This window comes from Furipterus horrens, unplaced genomic scaffold, assembly GCF_987537825.1.
Source record: "Furipterus horrens unplaced genomic scaffold, mFurHor1.1.pri manual_scaffold_5, whole genome shotgun sequence".
Lineage (NCBI taxonomy): Eukaryota > Metazoa > Chordata > Mammalia > Chiroptera > Furipteridae > Furipterus > Furipterus horrens.
Window position 1 is genome coordinate 122,405,227 of NW_028327175.1, and position 20,185 is coordinate 122,425,411.

The window sequence follows — 20,185 nt, forward strand, 5'->3', positions numbered from 1 at the left end:
CGTGTTAGTCCTGGCAAGTGGAGCGGTGGGGCAAGGAGGAGGCAGGGGGCGGGGTTCCTTTGGGAGAAGGAGGGAGTAAAGAGGTGGAGGAGGGACAGGAGGGGGAAAGAGAGGAGGAAGGAGGAAGAAGCTCAGGAGGGATGAGAGACGGCCAGGGCCCCGGGCCGAAGCAGCGCCGGGCTGGGGGACCAGGGGGGCTGAGGCACCCCGATTGTCCCCTCCCCCTTTCCCTACCTTTTTCCATCCTTCCACGTTCCTGCTTGAAGAAGGGAATTTATTCAAATTTTATTTAAATCCCTATCTCTGTAGGGTCGCGCGCCGGGGGGGAAAGGGAAAGGGCGGGGGTGTACGAAGGCTGGGGGGCGGGGCCGGAGCAGCTTCTTTCACCCCCCTCGGTTCATCAGATAGTGGTAGGGCAAGGAGCCGCAGTCCAGGGGCAGGCCCAGGGGAGGGGGGCAGGTTACAGGGACCCCCCCCTCCCCGGGAACCGGCGGTGGGCGGGGCTTGAACCCCGGAAACGGTGGGGGGCCCAGGCCTGGACCTGGAACCCTGGACAGTGGGGGCTGGGAAGGGGCCAGTTAAAGGGTCGGGGGTGCTGGGGAGGGGTGGGGGGAGGGGAGCTGGGACTCGGACCCCGGACTGAGTGGGGCCCGGGCAGAAACTGACCACCCTGAGCCCGAGGAATCCCTGTTGGCCCGGGGGGTACTGAGGGACTGAGCCCCCCCCCCCCCCAGAGCAGGACCTCCCCCTGGAAGGGCCGCGCCGCAGCCCGTGGGAGGGCCTCGCCCCCGGCGTCCCCCAACTTCACTCGCCGCCGTCCCGGCCAACGCCGGAGGGAGGGGCCGAGCGCCCTCGGGGGGCCGTGGACCCTGGCGTTCTGAGCGTTCCGCGCCCCGCGCCGCCCGGCCCCCCCGCCGCCGATGGCCGCCGACCCGCCGGGAGCTGCCGAGAAGGGAGAGATGGCTCCCGGGACACGTGTGAGGTGGGTTCATGCGGCTCCTCCTCACCCCCAGACCTAGGCAGCTCCCACTCCCATTCATCCTCAGCCTCTCTACCTTCCCCGCCCCCAGCCTTACCCTTTCTCTGCTCCAAACTCCTCATCTCCAGTCCTTCACCCTGTTACCACTCTACCCGGGGGGAATTGGCCTTCCTTCCTAGACCCTGCTTCCCCTTGCAGACCCCCATCCCGGCCTTCAGTCGCTACCCTCCAGGCCCCTCCCCTGGAGGGTCCCTTCCCCATCCCCATAGATGGGTCTAGAAGTCCCTGAAAAGGGGGAAACTGGGGTAGGACTCCGGCCATGAAGAGACAGACCCTCCAAGCTTGCTGGGATCTTGGAGGATTTGGTTTCCATGGGAAGGGGAGCCCAAGGGATCTAGACAATTAGGGATGGAAAGCAGACTGGGAACCTGGGGATGGGGGACACATGCACCAGCCCATCCTGAGTTGTGTAAAAATGTCAGGCTGGGTTCTAGAATCCCAGGGAATCTGGGAAGTTGCCCAGGTTGACCTGGGAGCTACAAATGGAGGGTGTCTTAGAGCAGAAGAAGCTCTATGGGGAGTAAAGAAATTGAGATCTTGTAAGGGGGAGGGATTCTGAAGCAGCGTTTCAGGTGGTATCTCAGAACCCAGGAAGTTGGGCAGCAGAGCGAATTTTTAGGGGTGGGGTGGGGCGGAGCAAGGATCCCATTGGATCTGGCGACCATATATCTAGGTTTGGGAGGAAGAGAAGTTGTGTGTGTATGAGAGAGGAAGGAGGGAAGAAGGTCTGGAACATCTACCCAGTAATCTCTGGTTTTCTTGGAGGTACATCTGGGGAATTCTAGGCTTGGGAGAGCATGGGTGGGGTGTAGTACATTTGGATAACAAGGTAAGAGTTGGGACTTCTAACGTAACTCCGCAGACAAGGAGCCCCTGCTTTCTAAGGAATTTTGATGTGGGAATGTCAGTGGAGAGGCCCATGCCGCTTCGTCTTCCAAGGGGGCACTTGAGGAAGTGTTAGAGGAGTGAGGTCGGAGAGCCCGTTCTCAGACTCCCAGAGGAGCCAGGTGAGCTGCTTGGGGAAGAGAGGACTTGAGGCAGCGGTTGCCCCACCCCGTACAAGAGGAGTGACTGCCATGTTCCTTATCACCCCGGGTAGGAGGACCAGCTCTGGCTGCCTAGAAGTGGGGGAGCTGTCAGGAGGTTCCCGGTCAGGGCCGCAGTAGGCCCAGCTGACCCTGTCCCCATTCACCCACAGCCCTCGGCGTTGCTGACGCCCCCAATGTCGTCGAGCAGCCGGGGACCGGGGGCCGGAGCGCGCCGACGCCGAACCCGCTGCCGCCGCTGCCGGGCCTGTGTGCGAACTGAGTGCGGGGACTGCCACTTCTGCCGGGACATGAAGAAGTTCGGGGGGCCCGGGCGCATGAAGCAGTCTTGCCTGCTCCGGCAGTGCACTGCCGTGAGTTCCGCCCTCGCTTTGGGACTCTGGGTGCCCTTCCCCAGCCGTCCTAACTGCCTTTCTGGGGTGGCTGGTGGCTGCTTCCTAGGGTAGAGTTGCTGTTTGTTGACTTATTGATTCACTTGTTTGTTCAAATGTCCCATCAGTCCCATTTTTTCCCCCTCAGCTTCAAGTTGAAGGGAATGTTAGATTACACAGAAGAATCCAACTCACTCTCTACTATCACACTTTTCCCAACTTTCAGAGGTACAGACCTATGGAAAATCTGGCCCCTCTCATCCTGCTCCCTAGAGGTATCTGTGCACAGGGGTCCACCCCAAAAGCAAGTCCCTGTGAACAGGTCTTAGCCTTCTGTGGCTTCTTCCTCACCTGCTAGAGTGGTCTTGGATTTGAGGCCAAGCTCACCTCTTTGTGTGACCTTGAGCAAATCACTTCAAATCTTAAGGTACCAGTTTGTGCAAAATGTTTCTTCTGCTGAGTTATAACAGTAGCGTAAATATGAAAGTGTCTGCTACAAGGCCCAGCACACAGTAGGTCTCTAAGGAACATAGGTTTCTTCTCAGCTGTCTTCATCCTTTGAACTTCCTAGAACTCGAGGGAGCAGCCATTCCCAAGCAGCTATGAGCAGCGACCAGCGTCCTGTGGCCCCCTTCCCACGCCACCACCTCCTTTTCTCCATCCAGCCACTCTTCACTGCTTGGTCTCTTCACCCCACAGCCCCTTTCTTCTCTTTGTCCCCCAGCTCTTGTCCACTTTTCTGTTTCTTCTTCCTCCTCCTGTTTCTTCCTTGAGCCTGTCTCACAACCTTCAGCATCCCTAATATGACTCAGTATTATGACTGTCCTCCCCAAAGTCATTATCTGAAGGCTGCTCCCTTTTCCCTAGGATCAGCCTTTAGTGTTTCCAGGGGTCTTGCCCAAACTGGGTTCATTGTGAGGTCCAGAGCAACCCTAGGCTGCCCGTGGAGCAAACTCAGAATCTTCCCAGGCTGCTGTTTTATGTCCTCCAGCCCTCTCTGAGTATTATTGTCGTATTTGCTTGTGGTCTGTCTTCCTCCCCAAACCAGCTACAATTTCAGGGTCACACAGGCCCTGGATCCAGCTGAACATTTACAACAGTAAGAACAAAATATGTATTGAATGCTCCTCTTGCATTATCTCATTCTTAAAACACTTCTGCACAATAAAGTTCTTAGCCCCCCCTCCCCATTTTACAAATGGAGAAACAGAAATAAGGAGATTAAATGAGTTGCTCAAGAAAGAGGAAATAAAAAATTTAAGCCCTGGGCCGTGTGGCTTGCTTGGAGTGTCGTCCTGTAACCAAAAGGTTACAGGTTCAATTTCTAGTCAGGGCACATGCCTGGGTTGTGGATTGAATCCCTGGTCTGAGCATGTACGGAAAGGCAACCAATTGGTACTTCTCTCTTGCACTGATGTTTCTCTTTCTCCTTTCCTCTCTAAAGAAAGCAATGGAAAATTTCCTCGGGTGAGAATTAAAAAAAATTCAAGATTTTACCCAGCTTGGCCCATAGATTCTGAACCTCACCCAACAGCTGGCCAAGATTCCCAGAAAGAAGGGTCTTCCCCTTGTTGCTTGCCTTCAGGGTTTCTGATGGCCCTTCTCCCCCAACAGCCCGTGCTCCCACACACAGCTGTGTGCCTCCTGTGTGGGGAGGCTGGGAAGGAAGACACAGTGGAGGGAGAGGAAGAGAAATTTGGTTTGAGCCTCATGGAGTGTACAATCTGCAATGAGATCGTCCACCCTGGCTGCCTGAAGGTGATGGCCCTGGGGACCCTGGAGTCTGGGATGGGGCAGATTGGCAGGGAGCAAGGAGGTGGAGAACACTGCCTCTGGGTTCATGGATACCCTGTATACTTCCTGCCTTCTGCCCACAGATGGGGAAGGCTGAGGGTGTCATCAATGCGGAAATTCCTAACTGCTGGGAGTGCCCTCGCTGTACTCAGGAAGGCCGGACTAGCAAGGTAGGGGCAGAGACTGGGCTGGGTGCTGGCCTCTCAGCAGGCAGTGGGTCAGGGAGCTGTGAAGAATCTCACCCCCAGCATCCATCTCTTCAGGATTCAGGCGAGGGACCAGGCCGCCGCAGGGCTGACAACGGCGAGGAGAGTGCCAGCCTGGGGAGTGGATGGAAGCTGACGGAGGAGCCCCCACTTCCGCCACCCCCACCCAGGCGCAAGGGCCCCCTGCCTGCTGGCCCCCCCCCAGAGGACGTGCCTGGGCCCCCCAAAAGAAAGGAGAGGGAGGCAGGGAATGAGCCCCCTACCCCAAGGAAAAAGGTGAGCCAGGGAGCATGCTCAATAGGTTCAGCCCAACGGACTCTGAGAGGGGTAGGACTGTTCCTTTTGGGGGAGGGTGGGCCTGAGGGACAGTGTCCCGTGGATTCCCTCAGGTTGTTGGAAAATGTAGTTCGGGATGTGTTGCGGTGAGGATGGGGCATGCTCAGTGTGGAGGAGAGGTACAGGTGAGGTGCAGCTGGCACTGGGCAGGGAAGTTTTGGGAGCCCTGGGTACTTTTAAGGATTAGAGGAGGAGCATACTCAAAGCTGCTACAGAGGAAGAAGGGGAGGAGTTCAGAAGGGCTGGAGAAGGGGAAAAGGGAAGATGAGAGCATGCTCACTGAGCCAGGACACTGTTTAGAAGGTGAGCATGCTCAGTTCTCCTTGAGGTAGGGGTTTCTGGGACTTGTAGTCCAAGAGGAGGGCATGGATCTTAGTTTTGTGGACAATGAGGGGCTAATGGGTCTCTCCTTTTCCCCATATCTTCCTCTTTCCCTGGTAGGTGAAAGGAGGCCGGGAGAGGCATCTGAAGAAGGTGGGTGGAGATGCCTGCCTCCTCCAAGGATCGGACCCAGGCAGCCCAAGCCTTCTGCCCCCCAGGGTTCTGAATCCAAGCCAGGCATTCTCATCCTGCCACCCTGGTCTCCCTCCCGAGAACTGGGAGGTGTGCCGGGGATCTTCTTCCTCCCTCTCCCATCTTTCCTTGCCCACCCTCCATCCTAGAGACCTAGGTCTGTTCCTTCCTGCTCACCATGTCCTGCCCCTGTCTCATCTGGACCCTTGGGAAGAGTAGAGGAGGAGAGTGGGTTGGGCCAGGCCATAAGAGCCCTTGACTTTCCAAGAACCCTTGGGGTATTATCTGACCCTTTTGTATCATCTTCCCAAACCTTAAGGGAAAGAACTGAGTCCAGATCCCTGCCTGCTTAATCCCTGTGAGGTCTTGGCAACTTGTAAGCTGCTCTGAGCCTCAGTTTTTTTATCTGGGAAATGAAGATAATACTACCTTCCTTATCCACCTGTCTTACAGAACTGTTTAAATCTACTGAAAGTAAATGATGGGTTTTGTAAACTTTAAAACTTAACTAGATTCGAGGAAAATGAGGCCCAGAGAGGTTAAAAGACTTGCCTGATATCACACAGCAAAGGTAGAAATCAGATGTCACTTTTCATGGACTCACTAAATCCAGCGGTCTGCCTGGTTACATTCAAATCCTGCCTCTGCCATTTGTCACTTTGGCAGTTAATCTCTCTGAGCCTATTTTCCTCATGTCTAAAAAGAATGACCCAAGTTGCCACTCTTCAAGCACTGTGGTGATGTGATGCTCTGCCTGGGACCAGATGATCTTCGTCATTCTCATATTGTTGACTAGACATTAGGAATTGTCTAGTCCAACATCCCATGTCATAGATAGTGAGGCAGGGGCTTCCCAAGGTCATACAGAGAGTTGAGAGCCAAGCCAATACTCAAAACTGGATCTCTGTTTTCCATAGCATACTGCTTGTGCCTTCATGTGACAGATAAGGAAAGTGAAATCCAAAGGGACATATCTTGACTGATACCTTACATTGTTCAGAACCAGTGCTGGAACCTAGGAATGTCCCTTGGGCTAGTCATCCCCTGGTGACGCCTTAGGGGCAGGGAAGCAAGAAAGTGTGTGTCAGACTCTAGAACAATCTTCCTCTATCCCTGCAGAAACCAAAACCACCTTTGGCCTCTGCTGAGGGCCCAGCAGTGCCATCCCCATCACCACAGAGGGAGAAGTTAGAGCGTTTCAAGCGGATGTGCCAGTTGCTAGAGCGGGTACCTGACACCTCCTCGTCCTCCTCGGACTCAGACTCAGACTCTGACTCATCAGGCACATCGCTGAGTGAGGATGAGGCCCCTGGTGAGGCCCGGAATGGGCGACGGCCAGCCCGGGGCAGCTCAGGCGAGAAGGAGAACCGTGGGGGACGACGCGCTGTACGCCCTGGCAGTGGGGGGCCCCTCCTCAGTTGGCCCTTGGGCCCTGCCCCACCGCCCCGGCCCCCACAGCTGGAAAGGCATGTGGTACGGCCCCCACCTCGAAGTCCTGAGCCTGACACACTGCCTTTGGCTGCTGGATCCGACCACCCTCTGCCCCGTGCTGCCTGGCTTCGTGTCTTCCAGCACCTTGGGCCCCGAGAGCTGTGTATTTGCATGCGAGTCTGCAGGACTTGGAGCCGCTGGTGAGTGGCCTGCATAGGCCTAGGTTCTGCTGCTGACACCCTTCTCACTTTCGGTGTGACTTGCAACTGGTTCCTGATAATTCCTTCCTGATCACTGTTCTTGTGTTGATAATACTTCTGTAGTATGTGCATACTATAGCATGATAGTTCTGTGTTTACTATGCCCAGGCTGCTTTCCATTTCTTAGCTCATTTAACCTTCATACCAACTTTGTGAGGTAGGTACTATTATTCCCTTTTACAGATGAAGTAGAGGTGTCAAGGTCACGTGGAGAGGAAGCAGTATAACCAGGAATTTTAACCCAGGCCATCTTGCTCCCGAATCTTTCCTGTTAAGAATATCATTTACGAGTGTTCAGTATGTGCCAAGCATAGTACTGACTGCCATATATGCATCATTTCGTTTCCTTTTCACATTTTCTCTTCTGAGGACAATCTAAATGTTCCATTTACATGTAAGAAAGCTCTTTGCTGATGTGGCCCCAGCCCTCTCAAAGACAGCCATACCTGGGCCTCCTGACCCCAAATAACCTCCTCATGTCCCAGAGCCACCATCAACTCCCTCTGCCTGTCCTCCCCCATCTCTCCACTGCTTCCTGAACCTTGTTCTTTCAGAAATCTCCTTCATTCTTCCAAACCCTTGGTCTTCCACTCCCCAATCAAACTCTCATGGCACTCTGTTCCCCTCACAGCAGTAGGAGGCCTTCTGCATGTTGATGAGCCTTCATTCCTTTATTCATTTTCATGTTCCAGTCAGTTTCTGGAATGCTACAGTAACTGTGTCTGTTTTATCTCCGTGTTCCCAGCACAGGACAAGGGGCAGTGTAGATGCTCAAGAAACATTGTATTAAATGAGTAAATTCAGGCCTTTCTTTCTCAGGCATTTACTGTGGAACAGTCATCCTGTTGTCCATTTTGCAAATGTTAGCTGATTTGTTCTTCGTAATAGCAGCCCTGTGGGGAAATGAGGGACACCTGAGGTCACAGTGCAAGTTAGTGGGCGGACTCAAACTCCCATCCGTTTCCTTTGGGTTCTGGGTCCTAGTTTCATGCCTGCTGGTCTCTGGAGGCTTAGAGCTAAGAGGATAGGCATGCAGCCTCTGGAGGAAAATGCCTGTGGTTCAGTTTTCCTCTTCTCCTGAGCTGTATGCCATTGGGCTAGTTTCTTAACTTCTCTGTGCCTCATTTTCTTCATCTGTTGCACCAGGAGAACCAAAGCATTACTTAATGGTGGGTTTTTTCCTTTATTGATGATGATCACTACGGCACTAATAACTACTGTTTATCCAGGTTTACTGTGTGCCACGTACTGCTCTATGCATTAAGCGCTTAACCTCACAACAGCCCTAGAAGGTAAATAACTGTTATCATCTCCTTTTTCAAGTAAAGGAAAATGAGGCTCAGAGAGGTTTAAGAAACATGTTCAAGGTACCACAGCTACAAAATGACAGCAGAGCCAGGGCTTAAACCAGACTCGTCTGGATCAAGAGCCTGAACTTGACTAAGTGTGGAAGAGGCAGAGGAGGCCTAAGGTAGGGCTGACATGTCAAGAAGGGCTAGAATGCCAGGCTGGACTGTCACGGCCATGGAGCCCAGAGGTGAGGGGTGTAAGCACTATGAATCTCGAAATCCAAGCTCTGCCACTTCTGTGCTTTGAGTCGCCTTAGGCAAGTCACTTGTCCTCTCTGGGCCATTTTCCAAACCATAAAAGGGAAAGTATGCAGCACTTACTTCAAAGCTTCGCTGCAAAGATGGAGGGAGATAGATAGTACAGAAGAAGTGTTCAGTGCAGTCCCTGGGTCACAGTTCGTGTCCAGAGGTCCAACAGGACTGCGGGAGTTCACCGTGAGAGGAGAGGGGAGCCACGGATGGACTCTTTCTATGCTGGGGAACAATGCTAAGGCAGAAAACAGGAAGAACTCTTAAGAGGCTAAGGGGTACTATCATCCAGGGGGACCAGGGGCCTGTGGGGTGGGGCACAGTAGGAACAGTCAGGAGGCTTTGTCAGGACTGGGGGCAGAAGCAGGGGTAGTGGGGATGGAGAAGAGGGACTCAGGTCGAGAAATTTTTAAGAAGCAGAATAGCTTGGATTTGGTGACTAGGTGGCTATTGGGCAACAGGGTGACTTTCAACTGAGTTTCTGCCCCACAAGCCTGGGAGAGCAAGTGCCATTCCTCACGCTCAGGAATACCACGGAAGAGAATAAAGTTCTAGGGGAAAGTGAAGTGCAGAGATTCGACATGTTTGGTCTGAAAGGTTTGTGGGCCAGTCGGGAGCGAGTAGGAAAACAGCTGGATGTACAAATCTGAGGCTCAAGAGAAAGATCTGAGTTTAGAAACTTGGGACACAGCAGTGGACAAACAGGTAGGAGAGCAGGCAGTTGCATGTCTTCCTATCTGGTGGCTTCTGTCCTCTTGGAACTGGAAGGCGAAAGGATCTACCAAGAGAAAGACCCACGTCTGGGAGTTTCTAACCTATAGGTATCAGGTTCAAGGAAGAAAGCAGGAGGCAGAATGTCAGTGCTTGTGAGTTAGAGAAAGAGTAGCTGGAGACTTGGAGGAGGTCAGGGTGGAGGTGTGTTCTAAGGGAGAGAGATTGAGGAAGGAGCGAATGATGAATGTTGGCAAAAGGTCATGGGAGATCAAGGACCAGAGTAGCGGTTAGATTTTGCTACAAGGAGGACTTTGTATCCTTGGCTGTTCTACATGCGGGTGGGGGACCAAAGCCAGGTCACATAGGGTTGAGGACATCAGCTTCAAGGAAGGGACACTACCTGTTTGTTTGCTGCTGTACCCTGGTTTTGAAAATGCACCTGGCATACAGTAGGCGCTAAAAAAATACTCATTGAATGAATGAATGACAGTGAAGAAATCAAGATGGAGTGTAAAGAGGTAGTGAGGGTGGGACTGGAGAATTTGTAGGTGGGAGAGCAGGAAGTTGCAGACTTTCTTCTCTGGTAGCTTCTATCTTCTCTTGGAACTGGGAGGCAAAATGATCTACCAAGAGTGGGGGGAGAGAAGGCAGGCAGAAGAAGTGTAGAGGAATTGTCGAGTTGCAGGGAAGAGGGCTGGGACTTCGGAGGACGTGGGTAGAGAAGGGTGACAAGGGAGGGACTGAACACAGGGTCAAGGCCAGTTGGGGTTGTGAGTAAAGACTTAGAGAAGGACAGATTAGAGGACAGTGGTGGCATCAGGGATCCCAGAGAGCTGAAAGGGAAGAAATGGCTTTGGCTGAAGCCCAGGAAGCTGTTGAACTCCTTATAGATACCAGTTTGGGCTGCTACGTCTCTGTCCCAGAGGGCCTCTGCAGTGGGGGGTGAGGGTGGGGGTGGGGTGGGTTAGAGGACTAGAATTTAGGATTTTGGAGGTGGGCTTAGTAGGGGGATGACTTACTTGGTCAGGGGGTGGCTGGAGTCAAGGGTAAAGTGAATGGGTTAGAGAACTTGAACATCAGGCCCTGATCTGCCTAGATAATGGCACGCCTTAGCTTCTTAAGAGTTCTTCCTGTTTTCTGCCTTAGCATTGTTCCCCAGCATAGAAAGAGTCCATCCGTGGCTCCCCTCTCCTCTCACGGTGAATTCCCGCAGTCCTGTTGGACCTCTGGACACGAACTGTGACCCAGGGACTGCACTGAACACTTCTGTACTATCTATCTCCCTCCATCTTTGCAGCGAAGCTTTGAAGTAAGTGCTGCATACTTTCCCTTTTATGGTTTGGAAAATGGCCCAGAGAGGACAAGTGACTTGCCTAAGGCGACTCAAAGCACAGAAGTGGCAGAGCTTGGATTTCGAGATTCATAGTGCTTACACCCCTCACCTCTGGGCTCCATGGCCGTGACAGTCCAGCCTGGCATTCTAGCCCTTCTTGACATGTCAGCCCTACCTTAGGCCTCCTCTGTGGCCTCACCCCTGCCTCTTCCACACTTAGCCAAGTTCAGGCTCTCGATCCAGACGAGTCTGGTTTAAGCCGTGGCTCTGCTGTCATTTTGTAGCTGTGGTACCTTGAACATGTTTCTTAAACCTCTCTGAGCCTCATTTTCCTTTACTTGAAAAAGGAGATGATAACAGTTATTTACCTTCTAGGGCTGTTGTGAGGTTAAGTGCTTAATGCATAGAGCAGTACCTGGCACATAGTGATAAACACTAGTTATTCATGCCATAGTCGTCATCATTCTCATTGTTATGAGATGATGGATTGCCCTTTGTTCCTGCTGCCTGAGTTTCTCAGAGCTCTCTGTTTTCACTGTGCGTCCTAGACCTAGAAAGTAGTTCTTCCCCATCTGAAATGTACACTCTCTTCCTCCTCTCTCCTCACTGGAATAATGACTGCTGTCCTTAAAGTCTCATCATGCATTGTCTCCCTGGGAGGCTCCCCTGTCCCAGTCCTCTCGACTCTTATCATCTCTTTTGTTGCTTTAGTTTCTGTGGACTGTGTCTCCCCCATTTTCTGACTGCTTCGTGCCCAGTGGAGGCTGGACACTTAGTATTGGTGGGGCCCTCGTTGACTGTTGGTTGCCACTCTGAGGTTTAAACCTAGTGTCCTGGTCATACAAGGGTAAAGGGACCAATTAGCTCCAGCAAAGAAAAATCAGGGGAGACTTTCTGGAACCTGAGGTAGTGGAGCTGAACCTTGAAGGATGTGGGTTGGTTGGCATTTCCAGCACATCATGGACCAAAATGTGTTGGCACCAGACAGCCTTGTGTGTCAACAGTCAGGCAGGTGGTTTGGCCTGGCTTTCGTGAATAGAATGCAGAAACAGTTGGAGGCCTGTGTGTGCCTCCAGGGAGAAGGGTTCCCTTCTAACCATGGAAGATCCAGGAGGAGCTTCAAGGTGGTAGTATAGTTGAGCTGGGACTCAAGAATGGGTCAAAGTGGTCAAAGAGAGGTTTTGGGTGGAGCAGGGTTTTACTAGGTAAAAAGAGGAAAAGGGGTAAGACCTAGGGACAGAAGCTGGGTTTTTGTTTTGGTTTTTTGTCCTTTTTAGAATTGGAGGGATTTGCAGATGTTATTGGTTGAGTGGATGGAACCAGGAGAGCGAGAGGCTAGCATGCCAGTGGAGGGGGAATGGTAGGAGGTGATAAGCAGGACAGAGAGGTGGAGTTGTTGAGATTGAAGCCTTGATGTCTGTGCCTCCAGCATTCCCTGACATGTCACCCTGGGACTCTGGAGTATACCCAGCAGTTTTAAATGGTACAAAAACATGGCTTAATTCTTTTATTAATTTTGAAAGGAAGTCTCTCCATTGTGTGCTTTTGTACCTTTAATACCTTTCTTATACTTATCTCCGTGATTAACAAAAATAGTCTCTAGGAGGTAGCCTAAAGCCACAGCAACACTCAGCTAGAATTTTAATAACCCTGGTCTCGTTTTATTGTTTTTATTTCTATGGTTAACACAGTTATGTGAAACAATGCTGGTTTTAAGTGCATAGTGGGGATAAATTTAAATATCAATTCATGTTTTGCAGATGGGTGGATAATGAATGACTGGGATTCGAGGATCACTGTTCTAGTCCAGAGCTTCTTGAAGAAAAAAGCCCTTCAGAATTGGGGGGATGGGGGGGGGGGCGATACAGCTTTCTGGGCCTCTCCCCACCCCTGCTCTTCTGACACAGTTCTTCTAGCCCAGCAGGGAATTCCTGACATGCCTTCAAGAATTACTGCAATAAAAAGAATTTTCAAAGGGAGTCTCAAGGAACTTCAGTGTACCACAGAGTATTTATAGATATCCTTGGGAGAGGTAGGGAAGGGTTCCCTGGTGAAATAAGTTTGGGAAGCCCTTTCCCAGTTCACTTCACGTTGGACTAGTCAAGGCTCTCAGAAATGCTGGGATCAGGAAACCTGTTTTAACTATGTTCAGGCCTCATTCATCTTGGTAGCTTCAATACCTTGGACCTGCCAGGTCTTCCATAAACATTGAGTGAATAAATGAAAAGCTATAAATGAAGTATGTCATGGGGGGTGTTCAGTGGAAGCTTGGCACCATTTATTCCTTCAACAGATGTGCAACAGATGACCTACTGTGCACCTGGCACAGTGCTGGGTATTTGGGGAAACCAAAGGGAAAAGCCATATCTGCCCTTACGGAGCCTACATTGTAGCTGGCGGGACACAGTAATCGAGTAAAGAGAGCAAATAGGCCTGTTAAGTCAAGCCTCAGGCACCTGGCCATCAGGATGGGGCAGATGTGAATCAAGGGCAGAAATTAATAGAGGAGATGAGAAGTGTCCAGGAAGCCAACAACATAACTTAGTGAGCAGTCCAAGGTGGGGGTTGAGGGTGCTGATAGAGCCCATTGGTGTTCCAGCAAATACAGCACATAGGTGTTTGTGTGTACCTTTGGCAGAATGAATTATGAGCTGTAAGGTACAAAATCCAGAATGACCTTATTTGATTTTACAGCAGCCCCATGGGGCAGGCCAAGGAAGGATCGTTATCTTCATTTTCTAAACTAGGCCTCTAACACGCAAGAAGAATGGATTTTCTCAGGGTTCAGTGCTCTTGGCCTGGGTCCTGAAGCTTCCTGCAACACCCCCTCCCACCTTCTGTGTGGATCAGGAGAAAACTGGGTTGAACCATTGAGTGTGGTAAGGGTTGTGGGCTCCCTGAGAGCTGAGGGCTCTGTCTACCCCTTGTGGCCGGCAGGTGCTATGACAAGCGTCTGTGGCCTCGAATGGATCTGAGCCGGCGGAAGTCACTCACTCCACCCATGCTTAGTGGTGTGGTTCGTCGCCAGCCCCGAGCCCTGGACCTCAGCTGGACAGGTGTCTCCAAGAAGCAGCTTATGTGGCTTCTGAACCGACTGCAAGGTATGGCGTAGTGGTGAGGTCGAACAGAGTGAGGTGGGGGATGGACCTGGCACAGAGCCCTCTTAGCACCAGCTTCCTAACTTCCCCCAGGCCTGCAGGAACTGGTGCTGTCTGGCTGCTCTTGGCTCTCTGTCTCTGCCCTGGGCTCAGCCCCACTGCCAGCCCTGCGGCTTCTGGACCTGCGCTGGATCGAGGATGTTAAAGACTCCCAGCTCCGTGAGCTGCTGCTGCCTCCACCTGACACCAAACCAGGTGCAGCCTCTGTTGGCTCATATGTAGAATGGGTTGGGTGAGGTGAGGGTATGAGGCCTCCAGGGTCTCTTATGACTCATGCTAGGTGTTAAAGGATTTGAAGAAAGGACAGAACACTTAAGTTTGAACAGGAAGGCCCTGCTTGGCCATTGTTCATTCATTCACTCACCTGCGGTGTACTTGGCCCTGTGATAGGAGTGGAGGAACAGGATAGGAGTAGGGGAACATCCCTGCCCTTCAGCGGGAGAGAATTATGGGATAAAGCACAATATAGAACAGGAGGATGACATTGAACTCTGGAAGAAGCCAGGGCGTGTGAGTGAAGTCACTGGGTATTGTTGGCTCCACAGGAGAGCCTCCTTCAAGGGGAGCAGTGGCGATTGCCATGGAAGAATGGGGGCCCTGTGTGGCCAGTCAGTTCTCTTTGTTAAGAGGAACCAGAAATATGTATGTTTCTGTGACGTATCCTGGTTTTTAAATGATGAAATTAGTTCAGATTCTTCTAAAATTCATATGTGGCCCAGTAAAAGTATGACTGAGCAATGGATTTGGTCCCTAGACTCCCTTGCCCTAAAATAAAATGATGAAGATTTTCCTCAGGGAAAAGAGCAGAAAGAGGAAGCCAATTGACTTGGAAGGTTGGGTGGAGGTAGTGGTATCATCTCTCCAGTCAGAGCAGCCACCTCTTAACACCTTGAGTCAAGCCCAGGTACCCTGCCACGTAAAATCACTTTTTGTTGAACATATATTCTGGGCTGGTCCTGTGTAGGACCCTGGAGACCTCAAACTGAATCAGCCCCATTCCCCACCCTGGTGGAACCCCAGTCGTGCAGGAGAGAGAGACTCAGAAATAGAAGATTATATGGCATGATATGGTATGGTAGGGCTGTGGTGGGGGGAGTAGGAAGCAATGAAAGAAGCCCTCTTTGAAAGGAGCTATTTAAACCGAGTCCTGAAAGGGACAGGGTTTTTCTAGGGAGTGTAAAGCAAAATTAGTTCTTTTGTGGGGCAGGAGGCACATATTGAATGAGCGCAATGCTGGGAGCTGAGGCTGGTCAGCTGATCAAAGGCCTGGTCACTTTGGGGGTCATTCAGAGGCATGGGGGTAGCGACTCTGTGGCCTGGGGGCTCCTTGTCTAGTTGAGATGGGATGCTCACAGTAGCATCCTCCCTGGTCCACACCATTCTGTTCCCTACACTCAAGTTAGGGGAACCATCCAGAAAGACAAATCTAGCCATTTCGGTCCTGCGCTATAAATTGGTTTTTGTTGCTTTCCGGTGTTCTTTGGGTAAAGGTCAGTATTTTACTATAGTTGCTAATGCTTGGCATGGTCTGGTTTCTGCTGACGTATGTGATCCCTGCATTTTAGCCACCTCAACCTCCTTGCCAAGTTTCCTCCAGCCCCAGGGCCTTTGCCCACTCTTCTTGGCCTAGAAAGCTCTATATCTTCCTTGATCTAATTAATACCTAATCACCCTTCAGGCTGCAGTGTAAATGCCACTTCCTCCTAGATGCCCTCAATGATTCTCTCCCCCATTGAGGTCCGAGTTCCTCTTCATCTTTGAGAGCAGTCCCCTCCCAGCAGATCAGTGTACAGTTGTGAAATGATTTGATTAACATCTGTTTCCTTTCACAGCTCTTTCAAGGCTCCCTTCTTCCCACCCTCTCCTCCCCCACCCCTTCGCAGCATCCTTGAAAGAGGAGTAGAGAGAGCCCTGGCTGTTGTAGCTCAGTGGTTTGACCACTAGCCTATGAACCAAAAGGTCGTTGGTTCAATTCCTGGGCAGGGCATATGCCTGGGTTACAGGCTGGGTTCCCATCGCACATCGATGTTTCTCTCCCTCACTTTCTCCCTCCTTTCCCCTCTCTCTGAAAATAAATAAATAAAATATTTTAAAAAACAAAGGGAAAGAAAAAGGAGTAGAGAAGCAGCTAGGATTCTTTGCATTTTCTGGACGAGGCACCAGAGACCCAGAGGGGTTGAGTGACTGCTGCAAGTCACACAGGCCAAGCCAAACCAGAGCTCACCCATTGCCCGCTCTTACTGGGAATAGACTGAGCCAGGAAGATTTGGGCACGGGTAAGGGTGGGCACTGGAAATAGTACATTCCATGAGATGAGAAAGTGCTGGTTGGCTGGCAGACTGACCTCATCTCCTTCCTGAATTCACTTCAGTTTAAGCCTCTTTATCAGGAGCTTGCAAAGATGAGTCTTCCAGGCCTTTGAGACCTGTTGTGCCTGTTAGAACTCTATACCTACCTTTCTGACCTTGGCTCCCTCGTTCATACAGCGTTCCTAGAACAAAACTTAAAATTCTACTTCTTGCTTTCACCTACTGCTATTTTCTGCCTGGTGTCCTCTTCTCCCACCTCTGCAGGGTCAGTCCTTGAAGGCCCCTCTTATATGCTGCCACCTCTGAAACCCTCGCTGATGCTCCCTTTTCCCCACCCAAGCCACAGTGCCCTCTTTCCTCTGCTTCCCTCTAATGGCTTTAGCTGTGGCCCAAGGTCGAGGGCATCTGTAGATGTATTCCCTCTCCAGGCTCTCAGTTCCTCAAAAACAAAAGGAGGAGGTAGAATTCAGAGCTTGCAAAGTCAAATACCCAGAGGGGCCTGACAGATAACAAGTGATGGGCTTGTTGCAGGACATTAGGAAGGAGCACCTAGCAACCCAGCTTCAGCCAATTGTCAGGTGATGCCACATGTTAGGATTCTCAAGGAAAAGCTCACTGTCTAAATTTCTTTATAAAAATATCCTTTTTATAGGCTTAATGGCTTAGAAAATTTCTAGCATTATGCAGACTCCACAAAACACTTGTGTATCTGATCTAATCTATCCAAAGGCTAGACTGGTGCCTGCGGTAAAAAATGTTGTGATAAGAGTTTGGACTTGGAGTCACTGGGTCTGCTGTCCTGGCTTTGTTACTTCAGTCATGCAACTGGGCAGATTGCTTAATAATTTGAGCTCCATTTTCTCATCTAACAGGAATGATAATCAGAGGACTTATCTCCTTAGGCTGTGGTTCTTAAAGCGTGGTCTCCAGACCAGCAGCTTCAACATCACTGGTGAACTTGGTAGAAATATAAACTCGGAGGCCCTAACTTAAGAGTACCTAATCTCCGGGGGCAGGGCCAGCAATCCATTTTAACCAGCCTTCCATGGGACATAGTGTGAGAGCCACTGACCTAGGGGCAGACAGCCACTTAGCCTGTGTTTTGCCCACGGCAAATGTTCAGTTAATGGCTGTTGGTGCACCATAGGTGTACCAGACATTGTGATGCCAGGAATGTGGTAGATACAGTAAAAGGGAAGCAGACCATGTTGTGCTTTGGGTACAGAGATGAGCAGTGTAAGCTCCTCCACCCTGGAGACAGGAGAAGAGGAGGCCTCTGAACTCAGATATGCAAGCCAGAGCCACTGGCCAGGCAGAGGACTGAGCACAGGTGGCCACAGGAGAGTGCCTCAGGGCAGGATTGCCTGTGGGTTTGGGCCCAACTATTGGGGGTGAGGGAGAGGAGTTAAGAACTGAGAAAGGGATACAATCTTACAGGAACTAGAATGTTCCACCAAGGAGATTGGACTTCTTTGAGGTGCTGTCAGAGAATTTTTAGCAGAGAAGTGATATTGTCCCACTTGAGTTTGAGAATGGCTTTCTTTGGATTCCAGGAAGAAGAGAGACTAGAGTGAGTGAGGAGGCTGGGACAGGAATTGAGGCAAGAATGGTGTTGAGTCAGAGTGGTGGAAGGGGGAATGGAGAGAAAGAAATCCAGTTGGTGACTTTACTAATCATGGAAGGAGAGGGAAGTGTGAGAGCAGCCTGGAATGGCAGTCCTGTTAGGGATGTTACTTGTTGGTTGAGCGACATATATTAAACATGTATGCCCCAATTGTTGGGATAAAGCAAGAACAAGACAGATAAAAATTCTTGCCTTAATGGAACTGACATTCTAGTGGAAGGAAAGAAAAATATATGTATGTGAGGTGATGGGAAAGGGGGGAAAATAATACAGGGAAGGGATAGGACTTTGTGGAGTATTATAGTTTCTAATGGAGTAATCATGGCAGACCTCACCAAGGAGGCAATGTGAGCAAATGAATAGATGAGATGAGGTCAGGTATATGGGTGTTTGGGTGAAGAGCAGGCCACACAGAGAGCACCAGTGAGGCTCACATATAGTGGGAGCAGATTTGGGGACAGTGAGAAATATGGGTATAGAAACATAGTTGGTCTGGATGCCTAGTTGTAGGTATGGAAGCAGAGGGAAGTGCTGACCTCTTGTGTACTTGTCCAGGGCAAACAGAGAGCCGTGGGCGGCTGCAGGGGGTAGCAGAGCTCCGCTTGGCAGGCCTGGAGCTGACAGATGCCTCCCTGCGGCTCCTGCTGCGCCATGCACCCCATCTGAGTGCCCTGGACTTGAGCCACTGCGCCCATGTCGGGGACCCCAGTGTCCATCTCCTCACGGCCCCGACCTCCCCACTCCGAGAGACCCTGGTACACCTCAATCTCGCTGGTAAGCATGGTCCCCTGTCTGTCCATCCTGCTAGCCTGTTGGTCCCCATGACCAGTGCTTACCCCTACTCACTTTCCTGGTGTTGGCTACCATTGCCCCATCCCCAGGTTGCCACCGCCTCACTGACCATTGCCTTCCGCTGTTCCGCCGCTGCCCTCGCCTACGCCGCCTAGACCTGCGCTCCTGCCGCCAGCTCTCACCAGAAGCTTGTGCCCGGCTGGCAGCTGCTGGGCCCCCCGGCCCCTTCCGCTGCCCAGAGGAAAAGCTGCTTCTCAAGGACAGCTAGTTGGGTGCCCCCCACCCTCCCCCAGGACTCGTCAGGAGCCTGGACCTCGGGCCTTCAATTCACTCCTCCCAGGAGGCCAGGTTACCCACCTCATGACTTGGGATTCCTGAGTTTTCTGACTTGGGATTCCTGCCCAGGGACTTGAGCCAGCCTCCCTACTCTTTACCCCCTGCACTGATATTTCTGGGGGTCTCTCCTTCCCATCTCCTCCCCTTTCCACTTGCTTCATTGTCCATCCCCTGGGGGGAGTGGGGTCAGAGGTACTAGGGGTTGCTGAGCCAAAGGGATGGTGGGAGGGGGGTAAGGTGCAAGTCCGAGGGAGGGAGAATGGGGGAAACATATCTGCACACAGGATACTGGGAGCCAGGGGTTGGGGGAGGTGGAGGGGCAGAAAGCAGACCACCAACGGTGCAGGTAACAGACCAGGTATTTGGAGTTGGGAGGGGAGGGGGCAAAAAGAGAAACCAGAGGAGCAATTAATTGGGGAGCCCAAGTGTTAGAGGTAGGGGGACTCAGGCAACCAGGGAAAGCCAGAGCTAAGTGAGGGGTCTGAGGCAAGAACAGATGTGGGGGTAGTAGTACTCCCTCAGGGGGTCACTTCTCCCCTTATTCCCTCCCCAGTTTCAGTTCTCCCCCCAACCCTGACTCTTTGAAAGTCACTGACAATGGCAGCTATTGCGAGGAGTGGGGGCCAGCTGGCCTACCTGCTGTTCAGCGTGGCCCAGGGGAGTGGTGAGGGGTACCCCAGCCCCCTACCTGCCTCCCCGCTCAATACTTGAACATTCATCTGTACTTGTGTTACTTGAACCTGGGGAACCTCGGACCTAGGGGAGCCGGAGTGTGAGGGGCCCGCGATTGCTTGGACTGAGACTGGACCGGTGGGCACCCAATTTGGACTGTGCCACCACCAGGCTCTCTCGCTTTACTGTATTGAGCAGCTCCACCCCTCCTGACCTGAAGTGGGGTCGGGTGCCAGCCCAAGGATGGGGAAGATGGAACTCCTCCAGTTTGGCTCTTCCACTCATCGTCATGGAAACTTGTATCCCATTTGTCCAGGGAACTGCCACTCCTGGTTGCCGTGGAAATAGCAGCCAGTGGACATGTCCCAAAGCCAGGGCTAAGGCTGGTAATAGCCCCTCTTGGTTGCTATGGGAACTTAGTAACACTCTTAGCCCGCCCCTGCCCCTTCCTCCAGTGCCGGGGCGGGGTTAGGGGAGCCAGTGCACGCCCCTCAGCCCAGGTCTTCTGGGGAGCTGGGTTGTACCAAGTAGGGGAGGGGGGAATTTATCCACATACCTCAGGTATCAGGGGGGTGCGCGGGTGGGGGGAGGGAATGGGCGGACCAAAGGTCGGCGGGGAGGTGGGGAGCGGGGTCTTGGGGGAAGTGAAAGGC

General features: G+C 51.9%; 1 protein-coding gene across 2 annotated transcripts; it reads left to right on the forward strand.

Annotated features, from left to right (window-relative positions):
* The first annotated feature begins 723 nt into the window (after positions 1 to 723).
* On the forward strand, positions 724 to 19,100 carry FBXL19 (F-box and leucine rich repeat protein 19). 2 transcript variants are annotated; one of them, XM_090277639.1, is made up of 11 exons: positions 724 to 982; positions 2,238 to 2,438; positions 4,071 to 4,214; positions 4,334 to 4,420; positions 4,514 to 4,732; positions 5,234 to 5,395; positions 6,425 to 6,936; positions 13,579 to 13,742; positions 13,833 to 13,994; positions 18,288 to 18,506; positions 18,614 to 19,100. In XM_090277639.1, exons 2-11 carry the CDS (start codon positions 2,262 to 2,264, stop codon positions 18,790 to 18,792), a joined length of 2,025 nt encoding a protein of 674 aa, XP_090133765.1. In that variant the 5' UTR covers positions 724 to 982; positions 2,238 to 2,261; the 3' UTR covers positions 18,793 to 19,100. The 2 variants fall into 2 exon arrangements, with proteins under 2 accessions (XP_090133765.1, XP_090133766.1); XM_090277640.1 differs by having other exon boundaries at positions 5,234 to 5,266; positions 18,614 to 19,099.
* The last annotated feature ends 1,085 nt before the right edge of the window (positions 19,101 to 20,185 follow it).

Bases quoted from the DNA above. Each gene is read 5' to 3' on its own strand.
- FBXL19 (XM_090277639.1), top strand. From the start codon at position 2,262: ATGTCGTCGAGCAGCCGGGGACCGGGGGCCGGAGCGCGCCGACGCCGA. The intron at 4,215-4,333 runs GTGATGGCCCTG...TTCTGCCCACAG, and splicing joins TCCACCCTGGCTGCCTGAAG to ATGGGGAAGGCTGAGGGTGT. The intron at 4,421-4,513 runs GTAGGGGCAGAG...CCATCTCTTCAG, and splicing joins AGGAAGGCCGGACTAGCAAG to GATTCAGGCGAGGGACCAGG.